We start from the raw sequence: 16,180 nt of genomic DNA, 5'->3' as shown, positions 1-16,180 counted from the left end.
AAATATTCTAAAATATATATATCGCAATATTAAACAACGCAGGGACCATGATGTCCCTAGCCCCGCTCTCACCGCACGCTGTCTCGCATCCAGACCGATCAAGAGCTGAGGCAGCACAGAGCACTCAAAACCAGAGGAAAACAGCAATACGACAGTAATCAGCCATTTAAAAGGCTTTTTAGAAGGTAAATAAAAGCGTTTTTCTGGGATTAAAAGTGTGAGTTCAGCTGTAACTGGAAATATCTGTGCAAAACTGTGCTGGACTGAGGTGCACAGCTTTCAACATGTGTGTTTACAAGTATGTGCCCAACCATGTGGATGGTGGACATGCGGTTACCTCGTGTTTACTCCTGCCCCCCTTCTCGCGCTTCTCAGGCAGCTGCCGCCTGTTACTTGCACAGACACAGAGACAGTGCTGTGTATCTACTTCTTGTGTCAAGAATCAAAACATTGCAACATGACGTGTTTGATTTATTTGCCTTAAGTGACATTGCACGTGACTATTACACATGCACACATCGATGACAATGCTTAAATGATATATCGTGCACCCCTAACTAGGAGTGTAAGAAAATCAATATATCAAAGTTCTGCAATATTTAGTTTCACAACAGTGTTAAAAAAAAAAAAAAAACTTTGTTTTTAGGTCCTACTGTACTGTAAACTTTTCTTTCACTCAAATTGTAAACATTAAATTGTGTTTTTATACTGACAGTTTTTTCAAAAAATAGATTTAAACAATACCAATATATTACCTTGCTTAAAGTATGGCAATATATTAAGATATATTCAATCATAACCACTGTATCATTATGCATAGCACTGTATCGTCCATTTCTTGCCAACACACAGCCCTAACAGATACCCTGCTCTTAAAATAGCTGTTTAAAAATGAGTATCCAACTGTACAAGTAAGCATGAATGAACCTAAACTTGAACTCTGAACCACAAGACTCTCACTGAGTCTGCTAATATCCCGACAGTTCACCTTTTTGGCTCTAAATATCCCACATCTGCCTCTTGAAACACCACAGAACTTGCTTGCACATTCACTTTCCAGTGTTATTTCGTACTACTTGATAGGATAATTCTTTTTTCCTCTAAACGCCAGGGCTAAATAAGTATGAGCTGGAGCTGAGAAGGGGGCCTGGGCTGTGATCTGCTGAATAAAGCAGGTCCCTCTGGTGGAGAGCGAGCTTATTTCCCATTCACAGCTCTGGAGCTAAATGAAATGGAAATAAAAATCCAGAGAGAGAGCGCAGCGCAAAGCAGGGTGGAAGTGGGACCTCATTTCAATAATTGTTATGCCACATAATGCTGCAACCAGGTGAATTGTATAATGTAATGATATTTTTAGGCCCTTCCTACAGGATGGAAACGACACCTGCAGCAGTTTTCTTTGAGTTGCTGTGCTCTGCTGCAGGCCAGTGTTATCTACACATCACAACAGCTTAGATAAGCAAAGCCTCCATCGGGAGATGCTTTTTTTTTTTTTTTTTTTTAGCTCAATATCATTTCCATTAAAGGTAGTTTATAAGATGAATAACTGAAGTAACAAAAGCAATCTTGTTGCAAATGACAAATTATGCCGTTAATAATAATGATAATAAACAGGCTGCATGCACAGAGTACTGAGTAATGGTGTAGATCTGTTCTTCTGCATGACTTTTTCAAATATTTTGTTTTTTTGCAGTACTGTACTGACTTTCAAAAGCACAATATCAATTTTTAATTATTGGTTGATATGTAAAGACTAGTGGCAGGCTGTGGTTTATTAACTAGTGCATAAGCCCCTCCCACAACCACTGACAGATGACAACAATGGTATACTTATATAGTCATTTAGATTCCATTATTCTGCCTGTATGAAATGTAGTGCTGTCAATGATAAAGCAAGCTATATATTTTTTTTTCTTTAAGGCTAAATGAAAAATCCCATTACATTATACATTGCTGATGTATAAATGTTGCTACTATTGGGATCTGTCTTTCTTTCCCACACATACACATCTACACCCCTGCCTCTCATCTCATTGATGAATTCCACCTATATTTTGTGCGACATTCACCAATAGAAACTTAGGAAATCACAAGCACACACCGATCACATCAGAAACCCGTCAATCTTCATCAAAGAGAGACCCCACTATTATAGGTTAGGGCTGACATTGTTAAAGTCAGCGTTTTTAAATTTTTTAACCGCACATTAATTACGCCTATGTGGTGCGCATTTTTTAAAATTCACAAATCCTAACAACTAAACCCAGATTTTCACAATAGAGTAAAAAAAAAAAAGTTACTCTATTCTTTATTCCAGTGCCCCACATTGGTTTCATCTCCCCCTTAAACATAGTATATACTATATACTAGTATTTTAATTAACACCACTAATATAAATATAACTGCATATTACATTTCTTAAATTCATTCTTTTATTTACATTTAAGTATCCACTATAAAACCTTGCCTCCTCAGAAGAACAAGTGTGATTAATTGCAGTTAATCACAGAATATTGTTGTGATTAATCTGATTAAATATTTGAATCGATTGACACCACTACTGTAAATATAATTATACTTTGAGAATCTACCATTGATTTTTTTTTTTTTACATTTAAATAGCCACTATTAAAAGTTTAAATAAGTTAAAATACTGTTGTGATTAATCCATTTACATTTTTTTTATAGATTAAGACCACTAATAAAATGTACCATATTTTCTAACTATAAGGCGCACTATCAATAAATGTCTATTTTCTGGTCTATTTTCATACATAAGGGGCACCTGATTATAAGGCGCAGTTTAAGTGACAATAGTAAAAAAAAAACAAGGGTGTCACACAGTTTCTTTGGGTGAGTAAAGTGCTTCTGTTTGTTTACAGTAAGCTTAGATTTCCAGTATTTTAGCACAGTTAGCAGCAGCGCTAGCCACAGTTAGCAGTGCTTAGCGCTAGTAAATGGCACCCAACAGTTCTACACTGAGGATCCCTGAATGTTCTGGTAACTCAGGGCACTGTGTTTAGTTAGCAGTTTGCAGTTTGTCCCACATAGCTTGTTTTAACATGGTAAACGCACAGGCTACAGTCTGATATACTCACCTCTGAACGGTGAGAAAATGCAAGCACTGTTATTAGCGGCTAATGCTAATGCTGCTTAGTGCTGGAGAAACTTCACTTAAACTCCTGTATAACGCTGTACTTCAGTAGAGTGGCTTTACTGCTCCTTACATCCTGACTGCTAGAATTCATACATAAGGTGCACTGGATCAAAAGGCACACTGATGATTTTGGGGAAAATTTTAAGATTTTAAGTGCACCTTATTGTGTGAAAAATACGGTTAACTGTGCTTTTGCTCAGATTATATAAATATAATAAACAACTGCAACATGTGTTGCTTACAGTATCCAGCAATATATATTGAGATATATTGAATTGCAATCCATTTTGTGATACATATCATATCGCCAGGCTCTTCTCAATAAATAGCCCTAACAGATACTACTTTAAATTCTCTGCTGGCTTTTAAGAGCATTTATTTTTTTGGTCAATTGTCCCAAGCATTTAAAGGATGACCGACCATAACTTTAATTACATTTAAGACCATGCCACTGAACATGGATTCTAAGTGCTAACAACTGTAAGTATGAGAATTATGAGGAGGATAAGGAGTACGAGTGTTACACACAAACACAAACAAAAGGAATATCATTACCTTATCATTTCCATTGAGGCAATTACGGCGGTGTTTTTGATCTGACGGTGAGCGAGATATCTTTAACCACGGAATCCGCTCTCATTAGCATGGTAATGCACAAACAGCAGGGTGTTCTCACGGCTTCTACTTTTTACGATTCACCTCATTACACTTTAATGAGATTTAAAAGTAAAAGAGAAAACTTCAACCGGAGTTTGAGTAATCTCTAAAAACGGATTCAGGCTGGCGTGGGGCAAGACTCATTACCTGCGCCAAACAGGTGTGTGATGGCTTTCCTCCAGTCACCCTGATTACAGGGAAATAACTAATTACTCAGCAACACAGAAAAACACTCTTTTAAAATGTAGTGTCGATGTATTGAAGTCTTGTTTGAACTTCTGTGTTAAAGTTTAGTGAACAAAAGACCTACATTAGAAGATTTTAATGTAGAAAGACGCATTTATTCACTTACTCTGGTGAGGTGGATGACCCCCTGTGAGGTTACAGAGCAGCCCATGAAGCCCACGAACTGCAGCTCCGGACAGTGCTCCGCAAACGCCCGCACCGATCTGTCCGTCACCTGTAGAGAAGAAAAAAAAAAAAGAAAGAGGGAAAGAGAGAGGTTAAGTACAACATAGCTACAGTTTGCTGGCTTGACACTCTACACACTCCTTAATAACAGCTCTTTAAAACATATTAAATTACAATAAAATCCATGACAAAAAATGAAAGAACTATGTGAATGCTCTTTAATGTTTTTGTTATAGCTGGAAAAAAAAACTTTTTTAGATGGTTAAGAACCCTTTTTAGCACCAGTTACATATAAAAATGTTATTGAATTATTATTTAAATACATTTTAAAAATATATAAGGTTTGCAGCAAAGCATATTGTTTGAACAGACACCCGAATCATCCAGTAAGCGTAAAGTTTTAACTGTAAAAGTGCAGTTTACTACCTGTAACGACTAAAATAAGAAAAGAAAACAAATGCTTAAAATGGTATTTAAACTTAGACTAGAGCAGAAAATAAATTTGCCAAGAGTTCAGCACATTAAAATGTGCACCTAACCCTAGCACATTTTCCCTAAAGACGGAATGAAGAAACACTCTTTTCTGGGCTGTTATTAACTTGTGGTTTCTGATGCTGGTATCTCATAATGAACTTATCCTGTGCAACAGAGGTAACTCTTGGTCTTTCTTTCCTTGGATGGTCCTGATGAGAGCCAGTTTCATCATGGCGTTTCAAATGGTCTTTGTGCCTTCACTTTCTTCAAGTTCTTGAATTTCTTACAGTATTTTTTCTTTACTTAGTTGAGTAGTTCTTGCCATAATATGGATTAGAACATTACTTAAACAGGGCTATTCACTGTATACCTGTAACTCTACCTCCTCACAACTTTTCAACTGATGCTCTCAAACACATTAAAACGGTAAGGAATTCCTTTTTAAGTAATTTACTCTTGTTAAGTTCAGGCTGTATCTAGATGTAACTAGTTTTTTTTTTGTTAGAGATTAAATTCAATTTCAATTTTCAATTTCAATTTTGTTTATATAGCATCTTTTTACAACAGAGGTCAGAAAGCAGCTTTACAGAGAAACGGGTCCAAGTCTCAGATGAGCAACTCAACCATTTACTAGAAACTATTGAACTATAGACCAGAAACAGAAGCAGATTGTGGACACAGCTACCCTTGTGTGTGCAGAAGTTTCTTCGGAATTTTGTTTGTAAGGTCGGCAATAACTCTCAAAAATCTTGTAAGCATTTGTTTCTTAAAGTAAGATGTGTTTTATTGTAGTGGTTCAGCAAATAGTTTGATATGATCTATTAATATCATATATTTTGCATGCCATTTAGTAATTGTCAATTAGTATTTAGCTGGGAGCATTAGGCAGGAGAGAGTGTCCAGAGCTTTTTTTTCTAAAAAAAAAAAAAAAAAAAAAAAAGTTTCATTAATCTGGATTTGACATTGGTTGAAAGCTGATGGATCCCTTCTGGTACTTTTCAGTACTTCTGTCATTTGACTCTGTCTCATCAGTTTTTATGTATATATTATTATGTAACAGTAGGATTTAATATGTGTTACTATGAGTTGTTAGAAGCTGAAAAAATATTTACTCCCTAATGTTTGGTTACTGCATTCTGAGATCACTATTACCAGTAAACATTACCTGTACACATTACCATAAAGAGTATTTCAATTATGCATGCTATAAAAGAACACAATTAACACCTTAACACAACTTAACATTTAGCTCATTAGCTGTGCAGATAGGCAAACAGTGGACAGACCTCCAGAGACACAGACAGATGAGAGGAGAGAGAAAAGAGAGAGAGAGAGAGAGAGAGAGAGAGAGAGAGAGAGAGAGAGAGTGAGAGAGAGAAGAAACTCACCAACCTTGAGACTAATAAGGGTCTGCATCCCTTAAGCGAGGATTTATTTAAAGAGCAGGGCAGTATTGAGTAAGGAAAATTATAGTAGTAATTTACATGTAATATACTGGAATGTTATTTTTTGGGGGGATTTCTATTTTATATGTGTACACTGAATGTCCAGAAAGCATGATTAAACTAATTAGAAAGATAACAAAAGCTATATTAGCTTTAATAAGTAATTGAAAGTAACTAATTCACAAGAATGTTAAACATATTATGCAAATTAATTAATAAAGCATTTCTAGGTATGCAGCAAAGCAGACTTTTCTACTGGATACCGAGTTTGTCCAGTAAGTGTTTAATGTTAAAGTCCAGTTCATGCATTATATTACCAGACCATTTCAATTTTCTATTATATTACAGTAGCGACTATAGTCCAGTTTTACTGCTGTGATGCTGCTAGAGTCAGAATATATTGTTTTTATCATTTTAAATGGTATTTGGACCAATCGTAGCTATTGACTATCCAGTCAGTCAGTTTGCAGCTCCCCAGGACACCTGATAAAAAGAGCCATTCAGTAAAATCTGTTTGCACCAATTGCTACCTTTGTCAGTGTGCCAAGTCCTGCTGGAAAATGAAATCTGCATTTCCATGAAGCATGAAGTGCTTCACTGCACTGACTTTGGACTTGATAGAACATAGTGAATCAACACCAGCAGATGACATTTCTCTCCAACCAAATCATCACTGACTGTAGAAACTTCACACTAGACCTCAAGCAGCTTGAACTGTGTGTCTCCTCTCTCTTCCTCCAGACTCTGCTCCCTTGATTTACAAATGAAATGTAAAATTTACTGATGATCAGTGATGGTTTGGAGAGACATGTCATCTGCTGGTGTTGATCCACTGTGTTATTTATATCAAGTCCAAAGTCAGTGCAGTGTTTTCCCGGAAAATCTTACAGCACTTCTTACTTCACTCTGCTGACAACTTTTATGGAGATGCGGATTTCATTTTCCAGCAGGACTTGGCACACTGCCCACACTGCCAAAAGTACCAACTGGTCTCATATAATACTCAAATTTGCTAAAACACTGATTTTTGGGGTTTCATTGCTTGCAATCCATAATGATCAACAATAAAATAATAAAATAAATGCTTAAAATAGATCACTTTGTGTGCAATACATCTATAAAATATTTGAGTTTCACATTTTGAACTGAACTACTAAAATAAAGCAACTTTACTATGATATTCTAATTTATATAGCTCTATTTCTGCAAGAAAGACAAAAACAATATTGTATAATAGGCACTAATTGTATAATAGGGACATACTCTTAAACTTAGGTAGCACACAGAAAGAAAGGCCTAGACTTCAGAGTTTTTTTTTTGTTTATTTTTTTTTAATACACTGGTCCTGAGAGATCATTTCATTAATATGAAGTGTTTTTAAGTCACACAGAAACACAGAATTTCTACACTGTTCTACAGCTTCCAGTATTACTGTACTCTAAGTCAATAGTGAGTAGTGACTGGTAGACAGTGCTGAAAGCAGTGCTGTGCTGTGCAGCTCACCCCGACTCTCCCTCTGCTACGTGTGTCACTGCCTATAAATCTGAAATCAATCTGCGCACAGGCAGGGAACCGATGCGCTGCAGTGCCGACCCAAAACAAATGGGAGACGAGAGCAAAGACTGAGCCCGAAAGGAAGAAGAAAGACAAGAAGAGGTCAAGGTAGAAAAAGGAAGCGACGTGGGAGGAGGCCCGCATTATTAGCTCTGCGTTTTTAATGCCTCTGGGCTGCTCCATCATCACAGCTTCTTCCATACTGTCAACACCCAGACCCACCCGCAGCTTTGAAGTCCTGCAAAACGAGAGCACTGACGAAGAGCCGCCGTAAATCCGTCAACACTTAATGTAACAAATCACAGCAAATATGGAAATGGCCTGTTTTTGATGGATTTATGATCAGTAAGGAGGTACTGGTGTTATGTTGCAGTCTTAGGATTATGTTTTTTTTATATAAAACTATACTTATATCTTATATCTACCAAGCATAACAACCTCTTTGTTGCTACGCCCATTATGGATCAGCCCTTTGTAGGTCTATAATTACAGATTGTAGAGAATTCTTCAGTCTCTCTACATACAGTACCAATCTGGACAAGTTTAGACACACCTTACATTCAGTGTTTTTATTATTATTTTTTTTTTCATTATTTTAAAATGTTCTGCATTGTAGATTAATACTAAAGTCAACCAAACTATTAAGAAAAATATGTGGAATGATTTACTAAACAAAAAAGTGTTAAACAAACCAGAATATGTTTTATATTTTAGCACCTCTTGCTTAGATGACAGCTTTGCACATCTTGGCTGGCTTTTCTCTGTCAGCTTTATGAGGTAGAGCCACCTGGAATGTTGTAGCTTTCAGTTAACAGCTGTGCTAAACTTTTCAAGAGTTACTTACTTTAGATGTCTCTTAATGGGCTTTAGAGAATCAGTTGTAAAGTTGTGAAGAGGTAGAGTTACAGGTATACAGTAAACAGCCCTATTTGAGTACTGCTCGAATCCATATTATGACAAGAACCACTCAACTAAATAAAGAAAAAATACTTTAAGGAATAAAGGTCAGTCAATACAAAACAATCAAGAACAGTGCAGTCGCTAAGCCCATCAAGAGCAGTATGATGATGAGACTGGCTCTCATCAGGACCACTTCAGGAAAGGAAGAGCAAACATTAAATCAGTTAACAGCCACAGAAGGTTTGGTTTGGTTTGGTTTCACACAGGAAAAAAACAAGGACACCAAAATGTGTCATTATTGCCACTTATTAGTCAGAGCTGTCTGGGGACACAAGCAAAAAGTAAATACAATAAGAAGGTCCTGTTTTGTGGTCCACAAGTTAACACACATTAAGGTCATTGATTATTGAAGAACAGGATGAAAGAGGATAATAAAATATGCAGGGAAACAGATACAGGAGGACAGAATGAACTACAAATTGATCCTATATGATCAGTGGAGTTGATAAAAAATGGATAATAGGTGTAGAAGCAAGGAGGTGGTCGTAATGTTATGCTTTTTCTGTGTATATCATCAGCAGGAAAATGATACCCAATGAATGCAGGTTTGCTAAAACGAGAGAGAGAATAAGAAAAAAAAGAGAGAAAAATAGAGAAAGAGAGAATAGAGATAACGGCTGCTTTCTGAAATGATCCCGTTTCGAATGGTTTCATCAAGCGCACACACAAAAACCACAATCTCGAATGCTTCGCCTGGCCGGGTTTCAAATGAACAAAGGCGAAAAGTAAAAATCACACAGGCATGAAGATTCTTTTTCATTTTCTCCCGCTTGTTTACATCCGCGCCGCAAACAGCCGGGCTCTGAAGCAGGGACTAGACTCGCGAGTGCATAAGCGCGAGAGGAAAGTGAGAGAGAGAGAGGGGGGAGTCCTCCTGCCTCTGCTAATGGAGTTCAGAGCGATGACAGGCCTGCTGGAGCACAGCCTCCACCAACCGGCCGCTCGTCAGGGAAGTCAGAGACAATAGAGGAGAAGACATTATCTTCGGCCATTAGCATTCACCCTCCCAATTTAGGAGCCTAATTTGATTGCCAGCTCGACCTTCATCCGCTGATGTTCTCCATACGGAGCTGGAGCTCGGGGATAGCAGCTGAATGTGTGCGTGTTTAATACTTTTACTGAGCAAAACTTCTCCATTAGTAAGAAATCTTTTATTATGTTGCAGGCCTGTGTTGGGCTCCAGTGAAGAGAAGTCTTGTGGAGAATAACAAAAATGCCCAATTAAAAGCTAATTTTTCTCTTTAACTACTTTCACTGCTGTTAAAGCACACAGGAGAGAGTCCTAAACAAAGTATTTATTTGTGTCCTCCACATATCAGACAGATTAAAAGACAAAGACTAATCACACATACAGTCAGTGTATTCACTGCAACAAATACTTGTGTGTTTACTCTGGTCTGAATTCCCACATGGTTTGGTTTGGTTTCACACAGGGAAAAACTCAAGTGCACCAAAATGTGTCGCAACAAACCATGTGAGAACATTCTCGCCACTTATTGGTAAGAGCTGTCTGTGGAGCAAACAAAAAGTAAATACAGTAAGAATGTCCTGTTTTCTGGTCTATAGCAGCTTTCTGTGCAATAGCAGTTCTCTGGGCAATATACCAATTAAATAGACTCTGGGTCCTATCATACATACACAATGCGAAAGGCGCGTCACGATGCACCTTGCTATCCAACACCCTGTCAACAGGCTATTTTCACTCCTTGCGCACGTCACGTGTTAAAATAACACTGGAGTTTAGAAATATATTAACGCTGATGGGCGTGGTGGTCTGAAAGTGATGTGTGTTCAGGTAAATTTCTAGTGTGTTTCTATCTTGGCAGAGGGAAAAACAGGTGCACCAATGACTGATTAAAAAAAAGACAACAGTCAGTCAGTCACGCATTCTGGATGTCTGGATCACTGTGTGCACTGCACACCCCAAGCAAAATAGCACATACCATCACTTCTTTACCAAAAAAACAAAAAAAAAAAAAACAAACAAACATCTCACCCAGAGCCTTCAGCAATCAACTATAAAATAAGAAAATAAGATATACAAAAAAGAAATGTGCACAGTAACTATAAATTATAAATAGTTAAGATATTGTTCTGACATTTATAAGGATTTATATTTATGTTCAGTACACAGACTTAATAATTGTAGCTTAATATAGCAGATACAGGCATTCTGCTGTTTGAGAATTTGACAGATACTCATTTTCACTTATTCTCCCTCACATTCTGCAGTTTTGGAAATAAAAAATGAAAAGAAAAACAAAAGCACAAATCTGAATCTGATTTCCTCAAACCACTTCAGAAAATGGTCTGGAGTACATGATCTTACTTTGGTGTAAATGCAACCATCTCTCCAAAAACTCCAAAAATCCTCAATACAACCAAAACACCAGTAAGAACTGTCGCACCACAAACTAATTTGCAAATTCCATCTCACAGAGCTATCAGATTTTAGTCTGCCTAACATGAATGGCATTTGACAAGCAAGTGTAAATGCAATAAGCTAAAATCAAATCAGGATACAATGTGACCAAGTGTAAACAGTGTTTGTACTTCATGACAGTGTTGCATGTACTGTATTTGTATACCAACATATTAACTAGATAGAATTGCTTGATTTCCTCATTCTAATTTAATAGTGAATGTGGATACAAATTAGGAGAAAGACCATTTTCAAAACAATTTCTTCTGTTTTCTTTGTTTCAGACTAAACACAATGTAATGTGACCAATGCCTGGAAATGTCTCAAAGACAAAGCCCCCGACACAGGTTCATTATCTTTATCTGTCCCTTACCTCTCTTTTCCCCCCAGACCCTCCTCTTGTTTTGGGCCACCAACCGCTATGTTAAAGGTCATCTAGAGGAATTTGAGCAAGATGAAGAAGCCGAGGTGAGGAATTAGGAGAACACATCATCTATCTTACCCCAATAGAGTCCAGTTCACCCTCTTAGCTCTCCTCCATCTCTGGCTATTTCTCAGCGAGCAGGTGACAAGCTCTCGACCCCAGCAGTGATGACTCGGGTCACGGGAGTGTTTAAGAGTACGGGCGGAGGAAATATGTTTCCTCCACGACATACAGTGACCTTTGGCTCAAAACCATTACACTCAGACCGACCATAACACTTCCTCATGCTGTCTCCTCCATGACTCCACAGCCCTGCTTAAGGAAACACAGGTAGTAGTATCCCTGTGCAATCTAATCAAAGGATCTTAAATACACCAGTCCAGGGTTTCCTGTAGCCCACATGGCGATGAGACCCAATAGTAGCATCTGTTGGTTACATAAGGGATTGGGATTTGGGATTGGGAGACATCTTTAAAAAAAAGGGTTGCAAAAATGTATGAACCTAGAAGAAAAGACAAAGGTTTGAAATGCTATTCAGATTACTAGGAATTTAATATGATTAAAAATGTAGTCTGATATGGGTCAGTCTAATTCTTAGTTAGTTGTATCGATCTACACATACAGAAGAATGAAAGTGTGTAATGCATGTATAACAAACATGCCAGATGTCTTGGCATATAGTCCAGAGGTAATCATATGCAGCCTGAATATTCTCATACATTTACAGCTAATTTTGTGAGTCAAATCCCAGAATCCCACACATTTTAAATGGTAAGGTCCTTAAATAGTAGCACTGTGTGGACAAGCATTGTCCTGTTGAAATGGTAGGGCTGAATTGTTGATCATGTATAATAGGATTCCACACATTTTAAATGTAGTATCTGTCTTGAAGTCAAAGTTCTTGAGATGGTAGCAATATGTAAACTAGCACAGTCCTGTTGAAACTGTGACTAGAGTGTGCATAAAGTAAAGGTAGGATCACTGGTTGCAGGACCTTATTAAAGTACTGTAATTTGGGGATGTAAGAGTGTCTTTTTAATAAAGTTCGGATTTCAACTGAAAAAAACAGGAGGACCAGTGAGTTTTTTGGCTTTCTTGGTCACGTGACATTGTGTTCAGTAGCTCCTCCATTTCCACTTGCTGTTGTGTTTACATAGATCTCCATGGTAACGTGCACACAAAGTGTAATTATGGTGCGTGGCAGTGGACAAAAAGCTATTTTCTTAAACGGAAGGTGATAAAACTCAAGAGATGTGTGTCCGGAATAAAATTACGGGAGGACCACAGAGTTCAGCGAAAAACAGTAGATAATTCAGCCTGTATTTTTCTCAGAGGACGTCTGAGAAAAACACATACATGGTCGTTCCGAATGGGAATAAAATCACAGAGGACCCCACATAAAAGAGAAAATTACCCCAAGACCCCCTGAGAAATTAATGTAGTCCGGATAGGGCTTAAAGGTCATTTCGCATAATACGAAATTGCACTACACACCATGACACCAGGCCTTTTAGACGTGTGAAGTCTAACAACACAACTTACATTTTGGCGCTAACCACCTCTGCCTTCAAACACAAAAACGTTCATCATCTCCGACAAGACAAAAGCAGGACTCGCCAATAAAGATGACCCTACTAAGTCACTCCATGACAGTCTGGCATGACTACCCACCAACTTTCCCTCTGTCATTTGATTCATTCTAAGAGCAACAATATTGTTCACGACTAATGCACATGGACGGTGAAGGCCAACTGCTCTGAACAAGCCTTAAAAGATCTGCTGCTAATGCCTTGGTGCCAAATACACAACATTAAGCAGGTGTTTTTTATGCTCAGAATGATCGGTAAATGACAGCTGGAGATCACGGTTTGGGTCAAATACACTTTTGATGAGCGAAGTACACTTTGACCTGCTACACTGCTTTGAAGAGAGCTCTTTAAATTCCCAGTGCTGAAGGTAATGTGCTGTTTTCCAGCACACTCTACTCTATATTTTATGATTACACTGTATATAAAACAGCATGTGGTCTTTCTGTAGTCCGCAGTGTAGTTAGCCATGTTCAACAGGAGTCCATCCTGAAGAGTCTGGCATTTTTAGTGGTTTGGAAAGAACTGGCCGTTTCAAACAGAGATGTAACAGAACAGAGCGTTCATACATACAGAGAACCGAGCCTTCAAAAAATATAAATCATCTAGCCTGAGCTTTCATGAACTTCTCAGTTCCAACCAATCAAAATTCCTCGACGATTCCTAGACGCACTTTCACACATAGAACACAAAGATGCCAAAATTGTAAATATGAAGTTTGTCGGTAACACTTCACTGAGGAATGACATTTATAATACTACAGAAAACCTACGTAAGCTTTTCATGACAACTGAAACAAACCCATATATATATATATTTATTTAGAAAAGATTACTACAAATGTGTCCGCTTTTCATATACTTGAGATGAAATAAATGAAATGGTTTGAATAAGCCTGTCCTAAGTAAAGTATAACCAACAAGCACAATAATTTAGGTGCTTAATTCCATACCATTGTCACAGGTCTATACACTGCCAAAAGTAAGGAAGGAAGGACGCAAGGAAGCAAGGAGGGAAGGAAGCCAGGAAAAAAGCAAGTAAGCAAGTAGGAAGCAAGCAAAGAAGGAAGCAAGAGAGAAATCAAGCAATCAAAGTAGGAAGTAATCAAGCAATCAAGGTAGGAAGGAAGCAAGCAAGGTAGGAAGTAATCAAGCAATGTAGGAAGTAATTAAGCAAAGGAAGGAAGCAGGCAAGCTAAAAACCAAGCAAGCAAGGAAGGAAGGAAGCAAGCAAGGAAGGAAGCAAGGTAGGAAGTAATCAAGCAAGGGAGTAAGCAAACAAGCAAGGAAGTAAGCAAACAAGCAAGGAAGGAAGCAAGTAAGCTAACAAGCAAGCTAACAAGCAAGTAAGGAAGGAAGGAAGCAAGCAAGCAAAAAGGGAAGCAAGGAAGCAAGGAAGGAAGCAAGCAATGAAGAAAGCAAGCAAGCAAGCAAGCATGGACAGAAGAATGGATGAATGGATGTATGGATAGATGATTCAATAGCTTAAGTAGTTTGTTCAATTTAAGATGTCTTTCATCCAATCAGTTCGTCAAAGAATATGTCATAGAAGGATTGTAACTGGCTGCTTCTGGCTAGAATTGTCCACGTTATTCAGTCAGTGCAGCATTTCCTTAGTTTCCAAGGCAAAAGACATGGGACACAACACCAGTTCTTGTCCACGACGTGGCATATTAATGTAAAGTCTTAGTGAAAAATCTAAATGAAAATTTGTGAAAAGTTTCCAATACTTTTCATCTTCTTTCATATCTTACTTAACAGTATAAATAATCAAAGTTATTTTGTAATACAATAATTTTGCTGAGAAAAGTAATCTATGTAATGCCTCAGATGAACTCATTATGGGGATTAACAGGAGTAAAGTAAGAAGGCTTCACAATTTAGAACAGATCAAATCTTGCTATTCTTCCAGATTCCAAGAAATTACGCCAGGGATACTTCATACACTTTGAATGTGAAAAAAGCTGAATGTGAAAAACACATAGAAACTCTGCTTTCAGGTTATAAAGTATACTTTTTTAATGTAGCCAGAGACCACAGACTGCAGAAAAAGCCCGGCTGGCTGGATTTCAACATCTCTGACTCATTACAGCTGAATTAACAAGCTCCTTTTTGGAGGCACAGATATCCCATGAAGCAATTAAGAGAATTATTTTGCTAGAATACTTGTTAAAGGTTAAGAGGCTCCTGACCACCCAGTTTAATCACCTTTAAAATCCCCACATTATTTTTCTGAGGACAGGGCAGGGCAGCCAGACCCACTAGTAATCAACATAGAGTGACTGCGTCAGAACAGAGAGAGAGAGAGAGAGAGAGAGAGAGAGAGAGAGAGAGAGAGAGAGAGAGAGGGAGAGAGGGAGAGAGGGAGAGAGAGAGCGACTGGAGAAAAATAAAAGCGTAGAAAAACACAGAGAGAAATAGAGAGAGCAAGTAGAGATCAGAAAGTGAGCAAAGTTCAAATGGAGAGGAGGAATTGAAAAGAGAAAGAAAGACAGTTGTATAATCAGGCAGATGACCGAAGCAGGATTTTTTTGCCCCCAGTTAATGAGTTATTAGAACATGGTAAAATATTCTGGCAAATAGGAAGTATGACGGACCATTTCTTTGTCAGTATCGCGATGGCTTATTACAGAAAACACATTAAAAAAAATACACATAGACATTGTGAATGATCTGATCATATTTTTATTCTTTTTTTTATCTTAATATCAAATGGTATATATTCATTTCTTACTAAATCTGCACATTTAATTAATTTATTTTAATTTTACATTTTAGATAGAACATTTTTACACTGATTTCTAGTTTTATATGAGCATCATTTTTGAGTCTTCATTGCTAATGGTGTGATTATGTATGAAACAAATGAAATATTGAACTTTGAGGCAAAATAAAAGGGATATAACCAGGTATATAATGTTAAAAAATACATTTGATATGATTTATATATTATTTAATATACAATACTGAAAGTATACAAATGTAGTGTATTGAATCATTTACCAAATTGATAGTGCAATTCTTTATCTACAAATCTTGTAAGTGGTTTACAAAAAACTCTAACCACTTGTTTGTTTATTTTTAGTCTTGT

At 37.4% G+C, this 16,180-nt stretch overlaps 1 protein-coding gene across 1 annotated transcript in view; it reads right to left on the bottom strand.

Moving 5' to 3' along the window:
- fbxl17 (F-box and leucine-rich repeat protein 17) overlaps positions 1-16,180 on the bottom strand; it is a 426,729-nt gene that overhangs the window by 312,927 nt on the left and 97,622 nt on the right. The window contains exon 6 of the mRNA XM_007254053.4: positions 4,167-4,274. Within this exon, the coding sequence (XP_007254115.3) occupies positions 4,167-4,274 (108 nt within the window). The remainder of the gene's footprint in view (positions 1-4,166; positions 4,275-16,180) is intronic.

The sequence above is a fragment of the Astyanax mexicanus genome, chromosome 12 (genome assembly GCF_023375975.1).
Source record: "Astyanax mexicanus isolate ESR-SI-001 chromosome 12, AstMex3_surface, whole genome shotgun sequence".
Taxonomy (NCBI): domain Eukaryota; kingdom Metazoa; phylum Chordata; class Actinopteri; order Characiformes; family Acestrorhamphidae; genus Astyanax; species Astyanax mexicanus.
The sequence above is the reverse complement of the archived record's forward strand: the minus strand, read 5'-3'. Positions and strand labels throughout refer to the sequence as shown.